This window comes from Cygnus olor, chromosome 6 (assembly GCF_009769625.2).
Source record: "Cygnus olor isolate bCygOlo1 chromosome 6, bCygOlo1.pri.v2, whole genome shotgun sequence".
Lineage (NCBI taxonomy): Eukaryota > Metazoa > Chordata > Aves > Anseriformes > Anatidae > Cygnus > Cygnus olor.
In genome coordinates this window covers 21,944,143-21,964,880 of record NC_049174.1, presented here as the reverse complement: position 1 = coordinate 21,964,880, position 20,738 = coordinate 21,944,143, and the positions used below count along the sequence as shown (strand labels likewise).

Below are 20,738 nucleotides of genomic sequence, written 5' to 3'. Positions count from 1 at the left end.
TTTATAACTAGTCATTAAAAAAAAAATCAAAATAGAAGTTTATCACAGAAATGGAACAGTTTGTGGGGAAAAAAATGTGATTTCATTTAAAATAAAATTTGATTTCACTTTTATGATTACACATAACTAGCATAGTAGAACCTACACTGGAAACTTATCATCTTAGTGCTTCCTTCAGAAAAAGAAAAATAGGTTAGGAATTACTAAGATATATATGTATTTTTTAAAGCATAAATGATATTTCAGGCCTGCGTTAAAATTCCTGTTGTCCCCAAATGCTTGTTTCACAGTCAATTAATTTAAAGATATATTAATCAGGAAAACATTAATAAAAAAATAAATCTATTATCTAAGAAAAAAAATATAAATGCCCATTCCAAATACAAAATGCATGATGTGCAACTGAAAGTCTTTTGTTATATTTATCCCAGCCTTTACGTCTCTATCTGAAATTTGTCAGAATTTATCCTAAAGCAAATGACCTCTCCTACATTTACCGAAGGAATACAAGTCCTCTTCTGCTTACAATTGTTAATTGAGCCTGTCTGCTGCAGCATCTCTTTCCTCTCCAAATAAGCCAGGATACTTGTTTTACATATTTACTGCCACGCACTTGAACAGTCCTCTGTTTTATAATACTGGGGGTTCCCCCCCTCCCTTCTGGAAGCTTTTTTTTTTTTTCCTTCTGTACAGCAAGTAGCTAAAGCTGCAGTCCACAGTGATATAAAGCGTCTAAAATGCCTAGCAAAAGAGGTTTTTCTTCCTCCCTTCTTGGACTCAAAGTCCATATTGTGACTGGTATGGCCAATTTTCATATTATTTTTACATAAATGCTAGACAAGCACGTTTGTGTTGCTAACCTGGATCGTGAAGATGAGAGTGCACAGGATGTATGTGTGCATATGTGCATGTGCGCGTGCATAAACATTTTAGTGGGTGGTCCACCATTTCAGTTGTATTTTACTGGTAAAGTACTGCATACAAACACGTGAATACTTCTCAGTAGAAAAAATATACATAGGATTTCAGATTACATCAACTCATAAAGCATCTTGTCCCTCAAATCATAAATGCCTTAGCAGAATAGAACAAAACAAAACATTATTTAGGTGTTTCCTTCAAACGTTTCTGTCCAGAAAAAAAACACATTTAATTAGACAAATAGCATTTTAAAGGCTAGTGCTTCATAACATGGTACTCCTGAAAATGATGTGGGGTTGCAAGTGAAAACACAATTCTCATTTAGCTTTGTGCTTAAGAAAAGAAAAAAAAATTACACACACATTCACACATGCTAAATATATATATTTTTTAATGGATCGAGACAATGGGGAAATCTTATGTCTTCGCACTAGTTCCAAGGCCATACTAATCAGGTGTAATTTTTAATGAACACTGACTGTTTGGTGCTCATTCAGGGTATTTCATTAGGAGGTTATTCATTTAAAATAAATGTTTCAACCATATCAAGCTGTAACCTTTCTTGAAATGTAAATGAATGGTTTAAATGAGAAGATTAATAAAGAAGGGATGTTCCAATTCCAAGCATGGCATGCTATGTATTTTTAAATTTGTCTATGCCAGATGCTGTCAGTCAGAACAAAAAACTGTCCAAGCAGACAATCTGTGCGTCTGAATGTTGATCATGTTGGAAAGTAAAGGGGGAGGGGGGAGAGAGTGTGTCAAGGATTCATGGTCCTTCATCTTTGCAGTAGAGCAAACACGTCTCTCAGTATAACGACAGACAGCTGCTTCCACTTTCTAATGTGCCCTAACTTAGATCACTGAAAGAATTGTCAGCACTCAGAGAAACACACAAAGATAACACAGCCAGCTGCCATGAAGGGGGAAACAGCACAGCTCAGAAGAAATGGGATTTGTTCCATTTGCATGATGCTGGCTCCCTTGGGCCCCTTTCTTTCAAATCCAAAGCACAAAAGACAACACTTAACATATTTGCTTAAAGATGACAACCTCATGTTGATTTCATTTGGATGTAACAGTGTCAGGATTACAGATATAAGAATATATTATATCTGTAACAGAGACTGACAAATGTATCCATCAGTGAAACTGTCTGATTCATCTGCTTATACAGCCATTTTACCATCCCAAGGGTGCCATCTAAGTAGTAACTTTAGAAGACTGAAGGTCTAATTTTATTACACCACATTTCAACCTACTAAACAATATTATTTCTAAAATAGATCATTTTTATTGGAAGTCTCCCTGATGAAAAATCCAGTAGACACCGGAGAATTTATGAACTGTATGGGTCCTTTGAACTCAATATACTGCCCATTTTAAGCAACTTTCTTTATATACGATCAAAACCTAAGCTCAAATAACTGAAATTGAGTTAAAAACATAGATGATAATGGTAGCTATTTTAATATTACATCATAGCCTGTCACTATTTGAATATCTGCTGTGTGGCAGCCTGTCACTATTTAGAGTGCTTTACTACATCCTTGTTACAGTTCTGCATCAACAGAATAGTTTCTTCACAGGAACTCTATGAATAATTATTGCTCTTCGATACACTTTGACCAGCTACACAATCTAATTTTTGGTTGACGTTTTCACTGGGCAGCCTAAAAGTCGCATGAAAGTGACCGAAAGCCGAACAGCCTGGTCATTGCATTACGCTACAGCTGCAGAAACAGAAAACCAAACTGAAGGGCGCACGCTTGTAAGATTGCCTGTCTGCGCGGTTTTATGGACTGGCCTCTTTTTTAATCAGATGAAACAATTAGGCTGTGGTTACAGTCCGGTTTCAAATGCATTACGCTGAACTGTCTGAAGGCAAAAGCCTGCCTCCCTCCCTCTGCCCACCACCACCGAGTGACTCTGCATAACGCTCCCCACGCACGCCGCTTTGTCTAGAGGAACTCAAACTGCTTGTTGCTGTCTGCTGCCACCAAGAACTGCACTGTAATTCACTAGATTGAAGTTGTTTTGTAAAATGGAGTTAACTGCTGTACGTGGAATTTCAGCACAGCAGATGGTTACCAATCATTATTTTCAATTTGTTTAGTTTCAAGTAATGGGGCTGGTTGGGAGGAGCAGGGAGGACAGGAATGGGGAGAGGAGGGAGGCTACATACACTGGCTCGCCACGCAAGTAGTGCTAGGTGGCGTAGTGTTAAAGGGAGGTAAAAAAAGGCTCTGCTCTGAAGTGCAACAAAGCTAAGCAAAAATAAAATAAAATAAAAAATTGTTTTAAATCAGATTTTTTATTTTTCATCTTATAAAGAATACGACATTTAAAAGGGGGCACTTATTGATCAATTCATGCCCTGTTCAAGAGTTAACTTACATTTTAAATATTGGAAATGTGGACTTTAAAGTTTCCAGAGGTAAATTGTCTCTATTCACATTTTGCCATCATTCAAGTTTAAATCACTCTCTACTATAAGTGGTTCGGTTGTTGAACTGGAAATGGAAAAGGAACCATTTATGGACAAGTGCACATGAACAGAAATTAAGCTGTAAATATCTGGGCTAGGCCATTATTGTAGTCCAGAAACATCTGGGGCTGAAGCCCAGGCTGGGCCCCACTCCTTCAGTGTTCGGGTAATTGCTTAGATGATTTATAACTTACTGTTTCTATTAAGAATGGCTTAAAGAGAAATTTGGAGCCTGAATTCTAAAACGATCTTCAAGGCTTTGCTCTTGCTTTCATTTGTTCAGGAGAGAAAAAAATAAAAAAAATCCTTTGCTATTTTTCTCCCCTCTCCTATGTTTTCAGAGCTACAATGTTCCACAAGGACAAAATTCACACCTTTCTACCTTCGGACCAAAGGCATGACACGGGCAGACCTTCCAGCAGCACAGCTGAAGACCATTCATCCAGCTTACATTTGAGGTGCTCAGTGCTTAACATTTCCCACCAAAATTCACTTTGAATCGTTCTCCTCATATAAATTCTCCTTAAATTCCCATAAACTCTATCAATACCTTAATGGAATATTCTCTTGTCCCTGCTCTTTCGCTCCACCTGAGAGCCTGTTTGGCTCTGCCACAGACAAGATGGGCAGAGGCACTGCAGCATCGCCCTGCCAGCAGCCGGAGGGAATGCTTGTGGCTCTGGGACTGGTTTCCCCCACTCCCTTCAACATAGCCTGAATTTCTTGGCTTCCAGAGCAAGCTGTAAAAGCCACTCATTTGACAGGGCTTGTGATACTGTTTTTTGGAGGACAACAATAAGGGAAATGCTTGCATGAGATCAGTCTTCTACTGGCAGTTAGGGGAAAAAAGATTGCTCTCTCCCAGGCAGATCAGCAGGGACAGTCTCCAACTGTAAACCACTTTGGCGTCAAAAAACTTGGTTATTTAAGACTGACCAGATACCCTAACTATATTTCCACCCCTTTTCCATGACAGCTAAAGCTTATTCTAAGCACACTGCTAAGCCTACAGGGAGGAGGTTTGTAAAGGTTTGGCCATGCAGCCCTCCAGGTGCTACACTTCCTGCTGTACATTGGGCCCCCTCCTGCCCTGCCCGACGAGGCAGTGCCAAGTGAAGGAACGTGTTTGCAACCTGGGTGTATGCAAGGTCTGAAGTGACACGCTAGTGACTGTCCCAAGCCCATGGAAAAAAACAGATTTGACAAATCGCAAAACAATGCCACCATTATTTCGCAAGGAAATCAACTATGCTTTGGCCACAGAGGAACAAGACATAAAAAATATGACCTAGTGCTTCTACAGAGCATGCTTCATCTTGGGAATTTTTCTCCCCCGCATGTCCATAAACTGTGTCAGTACATAAGACTGACAAAAACTCTGACATTTTAAGGCAACAGAAAATTTTCCATGTGGGGTTGCATCAACCTAGGAACACACTAAATACACCTTCCAAACTGCTCACTGCTAAGTGGCCAACTCCCGCAACAAATTTGATGCAGTGTTACCTGTAAGGCAGACACCACACACTTAATAAAACAAGCAGCTTTTCTTTTTTTTTTTTTTTTTAGTTTCTTTTAAATAAAAAGTTGGAAAGCTAAGTGGGAATTGAGCACCGATCTCCCAATTACAAGACATGACCTACAAAATAAACAAAGCCAATTCCCATAACTTTTGCTGGATTCTTTCTCATTTTTTCCATGTGTTGTACAGAAATGCAGAAACTCAGTAATGCAGTTAAGCTTCAAGCCTCAACAATAAATGTGTAGCTAAAATGCTGCATTCATTCAAGAAGCCAAGAAGCAAGTTTGCCCAGAGCAACAGGCCTATCTGTACGACTCCATGGAGGACTTAATGCAGCCGTCAGCAAGAGATACTTTTCTCCTCCTGAAGTGTACATGCTCCAACTACACTTCAGTTTGAACTGCCAAAGTAATACTTCAAAATCTTCTAGCAGAAAGTGCCCAAGGTAAACCAGTACACTTTTAGGAAAGGTCGCATACTTGTTTAATGACACTGTATGCAACAAAAAAATTCTTACATATAATTACACAAATATTCACATTCTTAGACCAAACCTAAACTGTGGATCAGGATGTAGGGGGTGTCTTACTTTACGGCACCAAATCCAAGAATATTTGCTCTTTTGTTCTACTTCAACACATCTAATGAAAAACTGAAGCAGACCAACAGATTTATTTGAATTATTGGAAGCCCTCTGATTTCCAATGGTGATATACTGGAGGATGGGATCATGGTCAAACAGCTGAACTGGAGAACAAGTCTGACTTCACATAAATATCAGCACTTGTAACAATGGTCCATAGGAGAACAAAAAAATGTCATATGGCATTTTGCAAGACAAAGAGAGTCATGGAACTGAACCTAGGCAACTGGAGTAGGGTAAACTGGGCTTAGTAACACCTAAATAATGTATTATCTAGATTTGAATACACAATGAATTTTAGTGCCTAATTTTGCAAGCCTACAATATTGTGGGCTGGCTTCTGTAGTCCTCACTACAGCAAAGAACAGTGCGTACCTAAAGAAGATTTCTACCAGGTGAAGGAGTAACTGTAAACAGACCACATGATCATACCACAGAGGATTTGAGTCTCCACATTCATAACGACCATTGCTGGTGAGAAAAACCATCACCACCACCAAACAACACAAATACAAAAAAGCTCTCCCCAAGATTAAAAAAAAAAAATAGGAAAAGCAAACCACTTAGTACAGCAAAACTGAGGGAATAATGAGAAATACACCCAGAGATTTTATTGTGCAGCACAAACAGGATGCTGTCTGTAGGTGCCAGCATTAGGACTTTCTGCAGCGGGCTGTGCAGGCCAGGGTAAGGAGGTTGCTGGCCTGCCCTCTAGAGGCTGGGTGTCTGGCCAAGGGACTTGCCCACAGGTACCTAAATACAGAGGAAGCTGCTGGAACTACATCTGTAAGCAATGCTTTCTCCTTTCACTTTTTAAAGTACATTTTATGTGCTCCAAGACACTGTAAGTATTAATACAGCAAACCAAACCTCTAAAGGATTCCTGTCAAGTATAAATACATGCATAAACACAAGATACAATTGAAAAAGTCTTTTCTTAATGAGCTCATGGGTGCTTTGGCACACTGCATGAAATATAGATTTGAAATTTTAAGATGATATATCAATTCCACAGTTGGGCTTTGGAATTAAAATAAAAAATTAAAAAAAAAATCTACCCAACATCAGTTCGGATTCAGGTTATCCAGACTCTAACACAGCCACACCCAACAAATAACAATGATAAATTTTCTTACCACCCACCTGTGTAGTAATAAAGTGTGGATCTTTTTAAAGACAAAAACATCTCAGGATAAAAACAGGGTAAAATTTTGCTTTGGCAGTTGGTAAAAAGCTCTAATATACCAATTTAATCACACGGTAGTTGAAATAAAGCCCACAAGGCACTTTGTTAGCCCAACGAGCATATCACCAAGTGGGATTTGGTGCACAAACGTAAATGCATGGCTTTTTTTTTTCCCCTTAAGCCATGCATGCTTTTTATCCTTATTACCTTACTACTGACACCGAGTAAGTCTTATTACAGCTAACTAGGAAACAAACTTGCTTGTCTGGAATCTAGCGTTGAACTACCCACGACACTTTTGAAACCGTACACTGGTAAATTATATTACAACATAAAAGAGATTCCTCCTGAAAGTGGTTATCCTGTAAGAAACATGGATATCCAGCGTTTCTTTTTGCCATGTAAGGAACACATTAATAGCTATCCAGTCACAGTCTTTTGCTTAAAATTTGCACAAAATACACCAATTTGAAAGTGGCTGGCACACAGAGTAAAAGGAAAACACAAGGAAAATAGTTATTTTCACCTCTAAAAGGATAGTTAAGTGATAAATTAACATCATTAATGAAAACCTCATTATTGCAACTACACAATACTATCGTGCCTATTCGTACTTAATTTTCTTGTGGAAATTACATTATACAACGCAGCGTATAATCGGTTGTGATTGGGGGTAGGAAAGAACCAGTCGTTAACTATGACTAAAATGACCGGTTTTCCAGTGCAGTTGTCTTCTAATTAAATCTAAGTGTGGAGCACAGTCATTGAGATATGCTGTAATGATTTGCTTGGAAGTATTTTTCCCTTTTGTTTTTTCCCCTCTGCTCATCAGACTACCTTACACCTTTCAAAACTAGAGCAGGAAAAAAACCCAGTGGGCTCCTGGCTGATGCCATGCCAAGGCAGGTATTACTCACCATCCTTCCGCCCACATTCGGGAAGGCAGCTCATCTCTTTCTTAGCTCTTCCCACTAACAGGTACACCCTCTGAAGCTCAGAACGGCACCTCAAGTGCCATTTCAAAAGACAAGCTTATTAATGACAAACCAGACTGCCATTTTATCGGCAGGAGAACACATACAGCTGCAGCACTCGGCGCTGCATCGGGCTACGGTGGTTCGGGGCCAGGTGTCGGTACCCAATAGCAGATACCCAGAGAGCACCCTAGGAGCATATTAAGTGGGTCCAACTTTCCCCACAGCTTATGGTTAGTATTTTCGACTAGATCAGACTTGGAGAAGAAATAACTTATTATATCAGAGTCTCTTATCTTTACAGTGAAAGACTGCAGGTCACCTGGTAGAGGACACAACAGATATTAAAGTGATTACAGCCCTGATCTCAGCCAGGCGATGGAGTTCGGTGCATGGGCATGGGGGAATGGCACCTCTCCCCGTCGCCGAAGTGCAGCGTTCCCACATTTGCTGTATTTCAAACACAAAAGCATCTCACGGGGGCAGGACACGTTAGAGGCTGGGAGTGGGGCCTGGGTGGGCAGGGAGGGGGCACAGGATGGCTTTGAAAAACCAGGGAGCAGAGCGCCTATTTCCGTGCAATGGCTTGGTACCGGCCAGGCTTAAATAATGGTATTGCAAATTGAGGCCCTGGGGAATTTAGAGTGTACAAGTGAGCTTTTGTTTGCCAAACCCCAAAAGGTATGTGGGAGATTTGGGGGTTTGTTTCCATTTAAATGGCATATGTATTTCTAAACCTTAAGTTAAACTATTTTGCCCTGCTTATTGTACAGCCTTGCTGATCTGATACCTGGTAGGAAAACCATTTCTCTTAGCCAACATAATGACAACTACTCAAAGTAATGATTATCTGCTACTGTACATAGCACTCCCATTTACTTCCCTTCAGAACTTTTGAATGAAGAAGAAAGCAACAAATCTAATGTAATATACTTCATGGGAAAAACATAAAATAAAATACAATACAATACAATAAAATTGAATAAAATAAAATAAAATAAAATAGTGTATGTGGTGGGGCACAGGAAGCAGCTGCGAGAAAGAAGAGCACAGCTAGAAGCCATTTGAAGGGATGCAACCTTTCCAGTGTAAACACAACAGCTAATTAGTATGTTGTGATTTTAAAACACATTTTATTATTAGAAAGTAAAACAGAATTTTGCACTAAAAAAATAAATCTTATCCTGAAGTTTTTAAAGCAGGTGGACAAAACCGCAGGCACTTATAAACATCCCCCCTACTCTTCCCTCCCCACGCACGTGCAAAAATTGGGTTACTTCTCTGTAAATAGGCTTAGCTCCTGTAAATATATCTCAGGATTTTAGGTGTACTTTTTCACACTGTAAGATTTCTATACAAAACCAGTTTAATCTAACTCACTCTGATTATTATTAGAAACTCATTATTTGAGGACATCTATCTTTACAGTAACCATGCGCCATTAAGGAGCACAATGCCCATAATTGTTTAAAAAAGCCATGGGGGGTGGGGGAAGGGAGAAGAGGATCAGGAGGAGGGAGAAGGTAACGAAGGGAGGTTTTGCAATTAGAGCAGCAGCATCTACTCTGCATTTTGCCCGCTGGAATGTTTACACATTAACAAACTACGTTTAAAGTTTCCTCCATCCAAAATCATAAATGAGTCGCTCGTTGCACTTTTACTCATATTTTTGTCCTGACGCATTCAAAATGTGTTCTTACAACCACCAGGAAAAATCAAAAGCCCTATTTACCCTATTACACACCCTTGATACCTCAAAAGAGAGAGATCGTACCATTTAGTAAGTACAAATACTGCTAACGCCTACCTTTTTCTGGGGAAAATTCCCTATAACCCCCCTCACCTGGTTTCTAAGATTTGTTGCGAGCCTGCATATTCAAAGTCCGTACAGATTGCAGGGACTCAGTGCCTCTGATAGCAGAGCACCAGAAGTGGCAGCCTGAATTGCACTTGCTGAGATGCAACACTCTTCATGATGTTATCTCAGCCACTCAGAGCCTTCAAGCTCAAGCTGCAGCTGTTCTGGCAGCTCCCAAGCAGAAAGGAACAGTAACTTTAGCTAAAAACTACTAGCTGGTAATGGATGGCAAGGACTTCCACTATCTCTAAACAGCTGACACCTTGGAGAAAAATAAATAGTTGTGTGCTATTTGCCTACTCCAGAAATAACAAAACACCTTTCCCTAATCAGTGGTGAAAATCGCTACTCCAGTCACTACTACTGGTGTCAGTGTGTCCATTATTCTGTACCACATGGATAATCTGCTCAGTGATGGAAGAAATACCACATTGTAACTCCTTGAACATTTTTAACTAATGAAAACTTCTAAAATGTCATTAATTAAGGTGCTGGGTACTCAGTCTCTACAAGTACACAATCAGATATGATTTACCTACATCTAACTTAAAAAAAAAAAAAGAAAGAAAAAGCTTCTCAAACTTCTTAACTATCTATGTCTCAACAGAGACAGTCGCTGCGTGTTAAGGTGTGCTTTTGATATGTCTGTCGTGTTGACAAATGCTAGGGGCCAAATAACGAGAAGTGCTTTGTGCTGCTCGTTACATGGCATTTACAGAGTTTCAGCTCCAGCTCTCTACCAACACTAATATTAATCTGGAAAAGAGATAACATTTCTCAGTAGGAATACCATGGCATCAGCAAAATTAGTGTTAACACTAAAGTTTGTAAACTGAAAGCAGAAAAACACACCAGTGTTGTAGCATAAAGAATTCCTGCATGGGACAGGAGTGTGAAATGAAATGAAATGAGTGAAAGTCAAAGAACAAAATGAAAATCAGTTATTAGAAAAGGTTAATTGCAGCATGAACGGTTTCCAAAATATATTTATTTCAGCTTTTATCAAAGGCAGAGAGTAAGAAGTAAAGAATTATTAGAAATTCTATAAAGACATGAAAATTACTTTAAAATCTTTAAAACAGAGTACCTGCCTGATATTTATCGTATGTTCAATACAGCACTAGCATATGTACGTAGTTAATATAAAGCTGCAGATCTAACAATAGGAACCAGAAAAATAGATTTTGCAAATTAAGTGTACATTCAGCTAAATAGCTAGCAAATTTACAGACTCCTTCCATATTAAAAATAATTGAGTTTTGCTAGTTTAAACCCAGCAGTTTTCTGACTGCATGGTGATACCCAGTTCACCTATTGTCACAGGTGACTTTAACCCTATCTTCTTTCATAAAACAACAAAACACACTATTTTCATTTTGAATTCCTCTATTTAATCATATATATTACTTGCCAATTAAATTTAAAGCTCTTCATTAAACTTATGTATTTTAAATACAACAATTTCATAGAGATTGCAGGAAGAGATTCATAAAAAATATATGGTCCAAACAGACTTTGCATGCAACAGCATTGAACTATACTTTTAGAGCTGCAAGAGGAAACAGAATTGTATTCATTTACCAAGAATGTATTTCTACAGTACTGTATATAGTGATGTGGTCCACAAATGCCAACAACAAGGGGCTGAAAATAGGATCAATTCTTTTCCTTCTCAGAAACAATCTTGTAAGCATCTGAGTTCCCAAAGACATAAAAGAATAGTTACTTTTCTGAGATCTTTTGATATCGCTCTTCATGGTGGAGCTATCCATGAGTGATGGGAGAAATCTCTTGAAAGTAAATGGTGCACCTTCAAGTGTGTTCAGATACATCTTTGCTGTTCCTTTCTGTGTTTCTCAAGTTTTACTTGAAAAGGATGCTTGATTTTTTAAAATTTGGTTTAGGTATCACAATGGGATACCGTATATCAGTCAGTGCTTGCAAACCTTATTCTTCCAGCACAGAATCTAGCTGTTTCTTTCTGTGTCAACACAGGAGGCTGAAGTAATCAGATAGGTCTAAAGAAGACAGGGGACGTTAACCTGTGCTTTCTCAGAATCTATGATGAGTATGTTCCTACTTTCAACATGACCACGCTGAGCTGTAAGGTATATAAATAGCTACTTTTCATCTAAAAGCACAGCTACCACAAAAGCTTGCATAGCAGGGCTATCAGTTCATAATATTTAAAATGTCAATATTGATACTATTGTCAGGGATTCATCATTTCTGCAAAAAACTTTATCCTTCCCATCCACCCTCTGCTGTCACTCAGTAACATAAAGTAATTGTAGGCTCTTCCCCTCACCATGTCTCCAGAAGAAACACACACACTGTAACATCTGTTGTGCTGTATAGGAATATCTCTGCAGCAGCATAGTTCTCACAGTTTTATTAAGTGATAATTCAAGCTCACTATATAAATGCTTTTTATTAATGACTTGCTTGCATGCTAGAACGGAGGAGACAGAAGGAGGAAAAACCTCTCAGAGGAAAATAGGGATGTTATTTGCAACATATTAAAAGGCAAATCAAATAGCAGTTGCTCTAAATAAATGGGGGGAGGGGGACAGGGGACTTGAATGAGAGCATGAAGACACATTCCTGCCACAAACCTCTGTAATCCACCAGTTCCAGCCCCTTCTCACATCTCCTCTCAACATTCATTTTCAATTTCCATTCAGATTAGCAGGAGTTACACAAGCATGCATTCATGTGCCCCTTAAGTATTTTATGAAACTGAAGATGAGAAACAAAAAGTTTAATTATGACCCATACCAGAGAATCATTCATTCAGACCCTGCTTAATTAGATGTGAGACAGCTATCTTAGATCATGAAGTTGGACCACAGTATGCTCTTATTCCAAATAAAATACAGATTACTGAAACCAATTTACCATTACCAAACTATAACCAGCATGACACGTGCACATACAAAAAAAAAAAAAAAGCCACACAAATAATGGTAAAAAATACAGAAAACAAACCATTTGCTTTAACAGAGAGTGCATGTCACATTAAAAGTAGAATAGGAAAGTGTTAAAAATGGATAACAAAAGTCCAAGCAATACACGATTTCCAAATGTGGAAAAAAAATGGACTTGCATCACCAAAGTTTGCTATCAGATCAAAATAATGTCAGCATTTTTCTCCACATCACTTTCAAGATACCTGAAATTTAACTAAATATACTAGCAATAGCTGTTCTATACTTTAAAAGAACAGAAAAACTATTTCCTCAATAACAGCTAAATAATATGACTAGTAATTGCTATTCCAGTGTTTCATGGCACATTAGACTACACACTTAAAAGCATATTATAAAAAATAAAAAAGCAGCAAGTGACATAAGTCATCTGTCGTTGAATTATTTTTAATTATAACTGAGACAGATGAAACTTTTTTTTTCAAATGCAGAAAAACAGTTTAAAGAACAAAAAGTTTTATTCCATTATTTAAATATAATAACACAAGGCTGTTCTTTCTATTGTACAAATACAATAGCCATTGTAGTAAGGAGTGTTGCTTACATGATTAAACAGGTAGTTCGGTATTATGATATGTTTGACAGGTACCGTTACCAGCATGGTAGGAGCAGACATACAATATTGTTATTACCATACTGTGTGTGTTGATACCTCGTAGCAATATACCTCAGCAAATGAGAAGCATGAGCTCCACGTTTTCATCACAGCAGACGACTCTGCGTGCTCTAATCAGCGGTGCTCTCTGCAGATTACACCTCCTCGGATCCTTCCCCTTCTCCCACTGACCTGTCAAAGCCCCATCTCCTTCCCGGTTTCTCAAGACTCCGGTAACCAAGACTGACCAACTATTACTCTTTCCATTTTACCCTCGCTTGTCACACAGCTAGACCAACATCAACAGGTATTTAGAAGCAATAGTAGTGAAGTCCACTCGTATTTACAAGGTTGCTGCAAATACAAATTATCTTCAGAGAAACATAATACATATACACGTACCCTCTTTAACATGCTGATCAGGGGGGTGGCAGGTACAATTATTAAAGGACTGAAAGCCTTAGATTTCCTTTGACCTCCATTACAGCCTAGGACTCTCTGCTCCTTGAAGGATAAGATTGTATTTGTCGAACCTACGGTAACATATTGCAAGTGGATTTTCTTCTCTGTTCTTCTCAATTAGCTATTGTCCTTTAAAGGAAAGCAGTTTCAGTAAAGGAGATGTATATGCTGTTTTCTGAGATTCAGAGATCTTTTATTTTCCTTTTTTTATTTTTTTTAAATAAAAATAGAATGATCCTAAGGATTTTTTCATGCTTGCATTTCTCACACACTCTATAAAAATATCATTGACATAGGGTGAAAAGGTCACATGCCTCATAGAAATGAAGCCAAATGCTCCAGTAAGGTTTTTCACCTGGAAAATATCCTTATATCTAATTCTATTTATTGGAAATTTTTTATTATTATTTTAGCAACAAAAAGCTCCAGGTCCTTTCCCAGCCTAGAGTTCCCTGAAGTGGTCTTTCCCATAAGGAAGATAAGTTTTCACTTAGAGGATAGCATCTCTAGAAGCAAGAGTTTAATACTCTGCAACAATATCAGGGATACGCAATCCTGAATTTACAGCTGTTCAAATTACTTTTATAGCTATACTGTTCATTTTGGATCAGATGCTTATCTAAAATTCCATATATTTTGGTAGCCATAATATCTGATTTTAAACAGCTTCCAATAAACCAAAGAACAGTACTAAAAAAAAACCAAACCTAAAAAAAACACACACAAAAAAAAAGCTACCGTGGGACAGATTCTGGGAACTGTAAATCACTGTAGCTCTTTAAAGCTAAACCATTTTATACCAGCTAAGGATTGAGTCCAATATGCACAATTCCACTTCAAAGTTCATCTTTTTTTTTTTCCCCCCACAGCCACAGTGTTTTGCTTCTCATATGCTCTGCTAATAGCAAATGGGAATTCCTAATTACTTTATCCCAAATTCTTTCTATACTTATTTGATGCCTTTTCTTATCAATGACTTAAGAGGGGGGAAAAGTGCTGATTGATCGATTAATCAAGCTTTATTGACACGCTATATTTTTCAATATTTCAGAAATGTCTGCAGAACAATTTCCTCCAATCATAAGATCAATGAATCAATGTAAAACCCCAGTAATTAAATTTATCAACTCGGTATCAATACATCTGGCACTTTATGAAAGTATTATGTGAAGTTTGTTCTCTTAAGGGATATATTGATTCGGGGCAAAGAGCCAAATATTTCTATTATTAGATCTGGGAATGCTAGATAAAAACTCAGTCTGTTATAAACAACATACAAATGTTTCATATACAGAGATCTCATGCTGATTCTGTACCATTAAACCCACTCCTAGCAAGCAGATAAGCCTAATAATTGATGATTAAGACTACAGGAAGATCAGTCATTATGATCTGTCATTATGATCATTCAATGCTTCTTGTATGCATTCATTGAACAAACATATTGACAGGAAGCGTACAAAATCATTTTCCTCTAGGATTTATATTTTAAAAAAGGAGGAGACCATCTAAACAAAAGCATATTTTAAACCTTGTTCATGCAGTATAAAATAGCCTCAATTAATTAATTAAAATTTGAAACTAAAGCTTTGCAGTCTGAAACAGATTATCACATCTCTCTCCACCATATACAGCACTATTATTAATTAAAAGATGAACATTAAAGCTTAAAGATGACATATCCGATAAGAGCAATGTTAAAAAACAAAGAAGCAAAACCAGCATCCAAACGTTTTTACACTTCAATTTTTAAAGGGCTAGCATACAAACTATTCTGAAATACATGTTTTATTACCGTCCCTTACTATAATGTGTAAGCAAGTAGGGCACAAAAGTTCATGAAAAGCTATTTTACCAGTCATAAGAAAATGAGTAGTAGGCTTTCTATAACGAGGAAAAAACTCCACTTAAACAAAAAAGTTTTAAGGATAAAAGAATAGTTAATGACATCAGATTGTCATTTGTTCCTGTGAATCATATGATGAAGAGATCAATAACAATACAATCTTCATATTTTCTAAAATGTTGCTGGAATAAGAGAAGCAGATACACGTGTTTTCACAGATGTTCCAATAAATAAAAACAATTTGACTGTGTACAAAAAGTATCTTATTATGAAGGGGGAAATAACAACAAAAATCCCAAACCCGCCAGATTCATGTAGGAGTCACATCCTGTTACAAACATCAAACAACAATGAGCCTTTATTACCACTCTATGATTCCTTCATTTCAAACATGATTAATTAGCAAGTATTACACTCACCAAAACTCCCACCACGCTGCTGTTTGTTGCCTATTTGCAAATGGGTCTCTATCAAGTATCCGTAAGTATTAGTCTCATTTGTGACACTGAAGAAAAGAAGTCAAAGCATCCTGCTTTAAGGAAGACTTCTCTCATACCTTAGCGGAAAAGAAAAGAAACAAAAAAAAAAAAAAAGAAAAAGAAAAAGGAAAACACATACACACACACCAAACCCCTTTCTTTCATTCAGTTGGAGGGATTCCCTGATAATCCAAACACAAACTTCATGCAAAATGAAAAACTTTTTAGAAAAGTTGCTAAACAATTAAAATGACTGAAAATAAGCACAGACGAGGGAAAAGATCAGGTTAGACTTTGTTTTGGTCTTTTCTGTCTTGAAACCTTGCTTTATATTCAATTTGAAATACGCTGCTTCTCTTGAGAATGAAAGTACAGTTCACATGTCAAAAATAGAAACAAAAAGAGGATGAGGAGGGGAAGACACACTTAGCAGGACTCTTAACATGTTTTAAGCTGTGCAAACAGATGTCTCCAAACATACCCTCATTTGCAATAAACATTACTTTGGCAGTAAACAAAACTTTGCTTCATGAGGAGGAGAGGTGAAACCGAGATTAAAAATACAGGAGGAGAAACAAGACTGAGATGAGAGGGAAAAAAAAGATATCTGAGATTGCCTCCTCAAACTGAATGCTATAAATACCATCACAAAAAACAACTATGGAAAAAGGCTCAATTAGAAAGCAACAGATGTATTCCTGAGCAAGAAAATATCCCTGATGAAATAATGCACAGGCATACAGAAAAGATCTTTAAAACTACGAACACAGATGCATGCATGGCAAAGGTAAAGTTTCAACGTGAAAATAAAAATTAGGTGGAAGATCCGATACCTCCTTGGTTTACCAGCTCTGTATCACAGATACTTGATGATTTTGTCACGCCCTGAGAGGAGTCATTTTTAAGTGCAAATCGGTCCTACTCTCTCCAGCTTTTTCAATTTTATAAATTTGGGATCAAAAACATCAAAGCAGCTTCCACTTCAGACCTAACTTTTAGAGGATCAATGTGACAAGTCATTGCTTGATAGATGTTTCTCTTGATAAACGACTTGTTCAAAAGAGACATTGTAGCTTTCATTTCCTGACCACAACACACTTTTAATTTGCAACAGCAGAGCTGCTGGAGTGTGACTAGTTCCCACTTTCCAGCCGTTCAGGATTGTGGCACTGTCAGGCCACATACATGGGCAAAACAAAAACTCGGGCAGAGGTGCATCCCCAGCAAGAATTGCAGTGAAACTTTTCCTCAGAAAAGAGCCTCGTTACATTTGATTTCTCTAAAGAGTGGGCTTTGAACCCCCCTCCCCACCACCTCCAACCCCTAACATTTTAGGGAATGCGGAGGGAAGAGAGGAGAAACCATATCTGGCAATATGTACTTAAGTGCCATAGTATACATACCGCTGCCTGATACTACCGTGTTTATTACATGTATATATATATTACCGCTACTGTAATTATTATTATTATCTGGGAATCGCATTTAACAGTCCAAACCGTCCACACCATCCAATTTCAGCTCTCAGCATACTGTCCGATTCCCGATTTAAAATTTATAAATGTAATATCCTCCTCATCACAAGCAGCAGTCCAATCTGCTCTGAATATATATTACAGCTTTAACATCACAGAGGGAAATCTCCCATCTGGCAATCACATTCGCTCCAACAGCTCTAGGAAGAAAAAAAAAAAAATGTTCCGCTCTCGCTCGCTCGCTCTCCTCCTTAAAACATTTCTCAGGGCAAATTATGTGCATCTAAAATAAACAGTCGCCTTATTGATCGCTTCAAAGTCAACAAGTTCTAAATGCAAAATGCAATCAGATCATTCCCATTGTATAGCACCCGGGATATGTTTAGCAATATAGTCACCTACAACACCAAAATAGGAGTGTACATTATGCAACTGCTCTCTCAATCTCTTTCTTGCATTCAGATATGTTATTACGAGAGATCATCAGCCACACACGCCAGACCTCCCCTTATCCCAAACCACACACACATACACACACACTCTCCCTCCTAGGTTCTCTCTCCATCCTTATTTGTTGCTACCACACGCTATTAAAACTGAACGTACCCCCTTTTTGGTTGCACAAAACAGACTAATAGTCGCTTCTGTTGTTAGTTCTTTAGCCTTAATTGCATACCTTGAGGTGCATCTCCTGAACCACTAGGAGACCTATTGAAATTCCCCATGCTCCATTTTATCTGACTTTTTTGGAGGAGGGGGCGGTGTGGGGGACTGGAGAGTGACCGTTAAAATGAAGCCAGTTTCAGCACCTGATTATTTCATTCTGCTACACGTTGAGAAGAGAGCAGTGGGAACCAGACACTTGTAAACTGAGCATGAAATACCACTTATTAAACAGTATTAAACAGGCAGCCACAACACTGGTTTTGTTTGTTTACATGCAAAACATTACCCCCACCCCACAACAGTTAAAACCTCTAGCAGATGATTACACTGTAACTAAAAGAGGGAAAAGCGGCCGGAGTTCAAGTAAATAATCAAAAAAAAAAATCATTAGTTTGCAAAAGGAAAAGATGCATTTCAGGCATGTATGCATGACTATGTAGACATATAGGTGCATATATTCATAGCTACGCAATTTCCCCTTCTCCAGTCACCGAGTTTTACTAATTTACATACCATTGGAGTTCAGTGGTGTATACAGTGCGCTGCTAGTAACATGCAACTTTAGGTTTTACAACTGAGATCAATACAATAGAGAAAACTAATGCTATAATCAAAGCAGAAATGATAAACAAATGATAGCAAGAGAAAAAAAATGCTTATATATACACGAGTGAAAATATACTATTAAACATTAGGTATTTATTACAAAATATTTGCATGCAGAGTCCTCAGTGCGTTATCATGCCATTTAAATTTGTCTTTGCTATTTAGATGCAAAGGAAGTAGATCCCAAAACGGACATACCATAAACACTGGTGCTACTGATCATTTCTTGCTGGCAGCACAAAAAGCTGAATTGGATTTTTCACAAGCAGGAATTCCAAAGGTTGCTTTTCATTAAAGCCACTTTTCCTCTCAGCTATCAAATGTCACTGCCTTGAAACGTGGGCCCTTTCGTCAGGTATTCATTTAACCTACATGCATATAATTAAGTGGGAAAGCAACATCAACAAAAAGGGGATCTCAGATCACAAGAGAAGAAAGAAAGGGGGAAAAAAAGCACATGACCAGGAATGCAAGTCCATGTCAATTTCACTCACTCCCATTGAAACTAACAAGAGCTCCAGGGAGGATAGTAATAGGATCAGTGGATTGTATATACCATTAAATTATACATCTTTCTCTCCCTTCCGAGCCAACAATACGCCCACCACGCTGTACCCCCTCCAAGATGATGTGCTTACATTTTACAGCAACAGCTCCTCTGACATATCCGTGCCCCCCCAGCCGAGACACAGCAATTTAAACCCAACTTTTGTTTTGCGAGCTTCTTATTTGCACTTATTTGCTCCGAAGTTAGTTGTCTCAAAGTCCAGCCCCGCGGTACCGGCAGTTTATTATTTTTAATGCAACTTGAAAATAAATCCAATTAGGAGGAGGAGGTGGGGAGGGAGCTTGCGATCGCCAACTCTTAATCTGCCTACTATTGTTGGCAATGATCAAGGAGGAAAAACCATGCACTGCGATTGTATAGCTGGACTTTCCAGACTACGATTAGGAAAGCAGAGCGGAGTATTTAACATCAAAAAACGACCGCGAATTAGACAAAATACTTCGGGCACGAGCGGGCGCTTAAAAAATACACGGCTGTCTCGGAGAGCTTTGAGATTAAATAAAATTTAAACCGGTGGTAAGAACACCGAAAAAAAAAAAAAAGAGAGAGAGAGAGAGAGAGAGGGAGAGGGAGAGATCCTCTTACCTGGAGATTTGGTACGAGCACCCGATAGGTTAGAGTAGCATCGATCCGATGTGTTTGCTGATGAATGGGGGCTCGGGTTAAGTGAAGGTGCCTATGATTTGAAATCATTCCAAGTTTTTGAAGGGAAGACTGACTGCAGCCTCTGCCATGTTGGAATTTCAAACCCAAAACAGCTGCTTTGCAAGGAGCCAGCATGCCAGCAGCTGGACGCCTGCGCAGAGCGCCGCCGAGCCAAATTCAAATCACTTTCACGCGAAGAGCCAAAGATCAGTTTTCAAAGGGGGAGCGGCGCGGGGGGTGGGGATGCTCCGCGGTCCTGCGCGCCGGGGCCGCTGCTTCCCGCGGGGGTCTGCGGGACGGCCGCGCGGCGGCCTCGCTCCCGCTCCCCGCGGCGGCGGGACGGGGGCTGCGGGCTGCCGGCTCCGGCGGGGCTCCCTCCGGGCGCGGCGGCGCTCGGCGGCCCGGGGGAGGGCCGGGGCCTAGCAGTGGCCCGCGGCCGCGGGGCAGGGAGCCAGCGGCGGAGGTCGCCCGCCCGCCCCGCCCCGCCGCGGCCGCCTCGGGCCGGGGCCGGAGCCGGAGCCGGGGGGGAGCCCGGCCCGGCCTGCGCGGCTCCCCCCCCCGCCCCGCCGCCCGGCGTCTGCGCCGCGGAGCCGGGTGTCGCTGGCCGCCGCCGCCTCCCGCCCGAGGAAAATGGCCGGGGCGAGGTACCCCGGCGTCGGCGGGCTGGTCCCGGCCGGGGCGGCGACGAGCGCCACGCGGGCTCGCACCGTCCCCGCGCCTCTGCCCGGGAGATCCGGCGGCTGCCCGCGGGGCCTCGGCGGCGAGCGGCCGCGGCGAGACGTTCCCGATAGCCGGCAATGGCTGAGGGACCCCGGCA

The 20,738-nt window shown here is 39.6% G+C and overlaps 1 protein-coding gene across 2 annotated transcripts in view; it reads right to left on the bottom strand.

The window, feature by feature from the left end:
• The window catches only part of FIGN (fidgetin, microtubule severing factor), a 97,492-nt gene extending 77,370 nt beyond the window's left edge, over positions 1-20,122 (bottom strand). The window contains exons 1-2 of one of the 2 annotated variants that reach the window (XM_040561747.1): positions 19,862-20,122; positions 18,907-19,076 (exon numbers count right to left, since the gene is read on the bottom strand). In XM_040561747.1, the coding sequence (XP_040417681.1) occupies positions 18,907-18,931 (25 nt within the window). In that variant the 5' untranslated portion in view covers positions 18,932-19,076; positions 19,862-20,122. The remainder of the gene's footprint in view (positions 1-18,906; positions 19,077-19,861) is intronic. The other variant, XM_040561748.1, reaches the window with a different exon arrangement.
• Between the last annotated feature and the right edge of the window lie 616 nt (positions 20,123-20,738).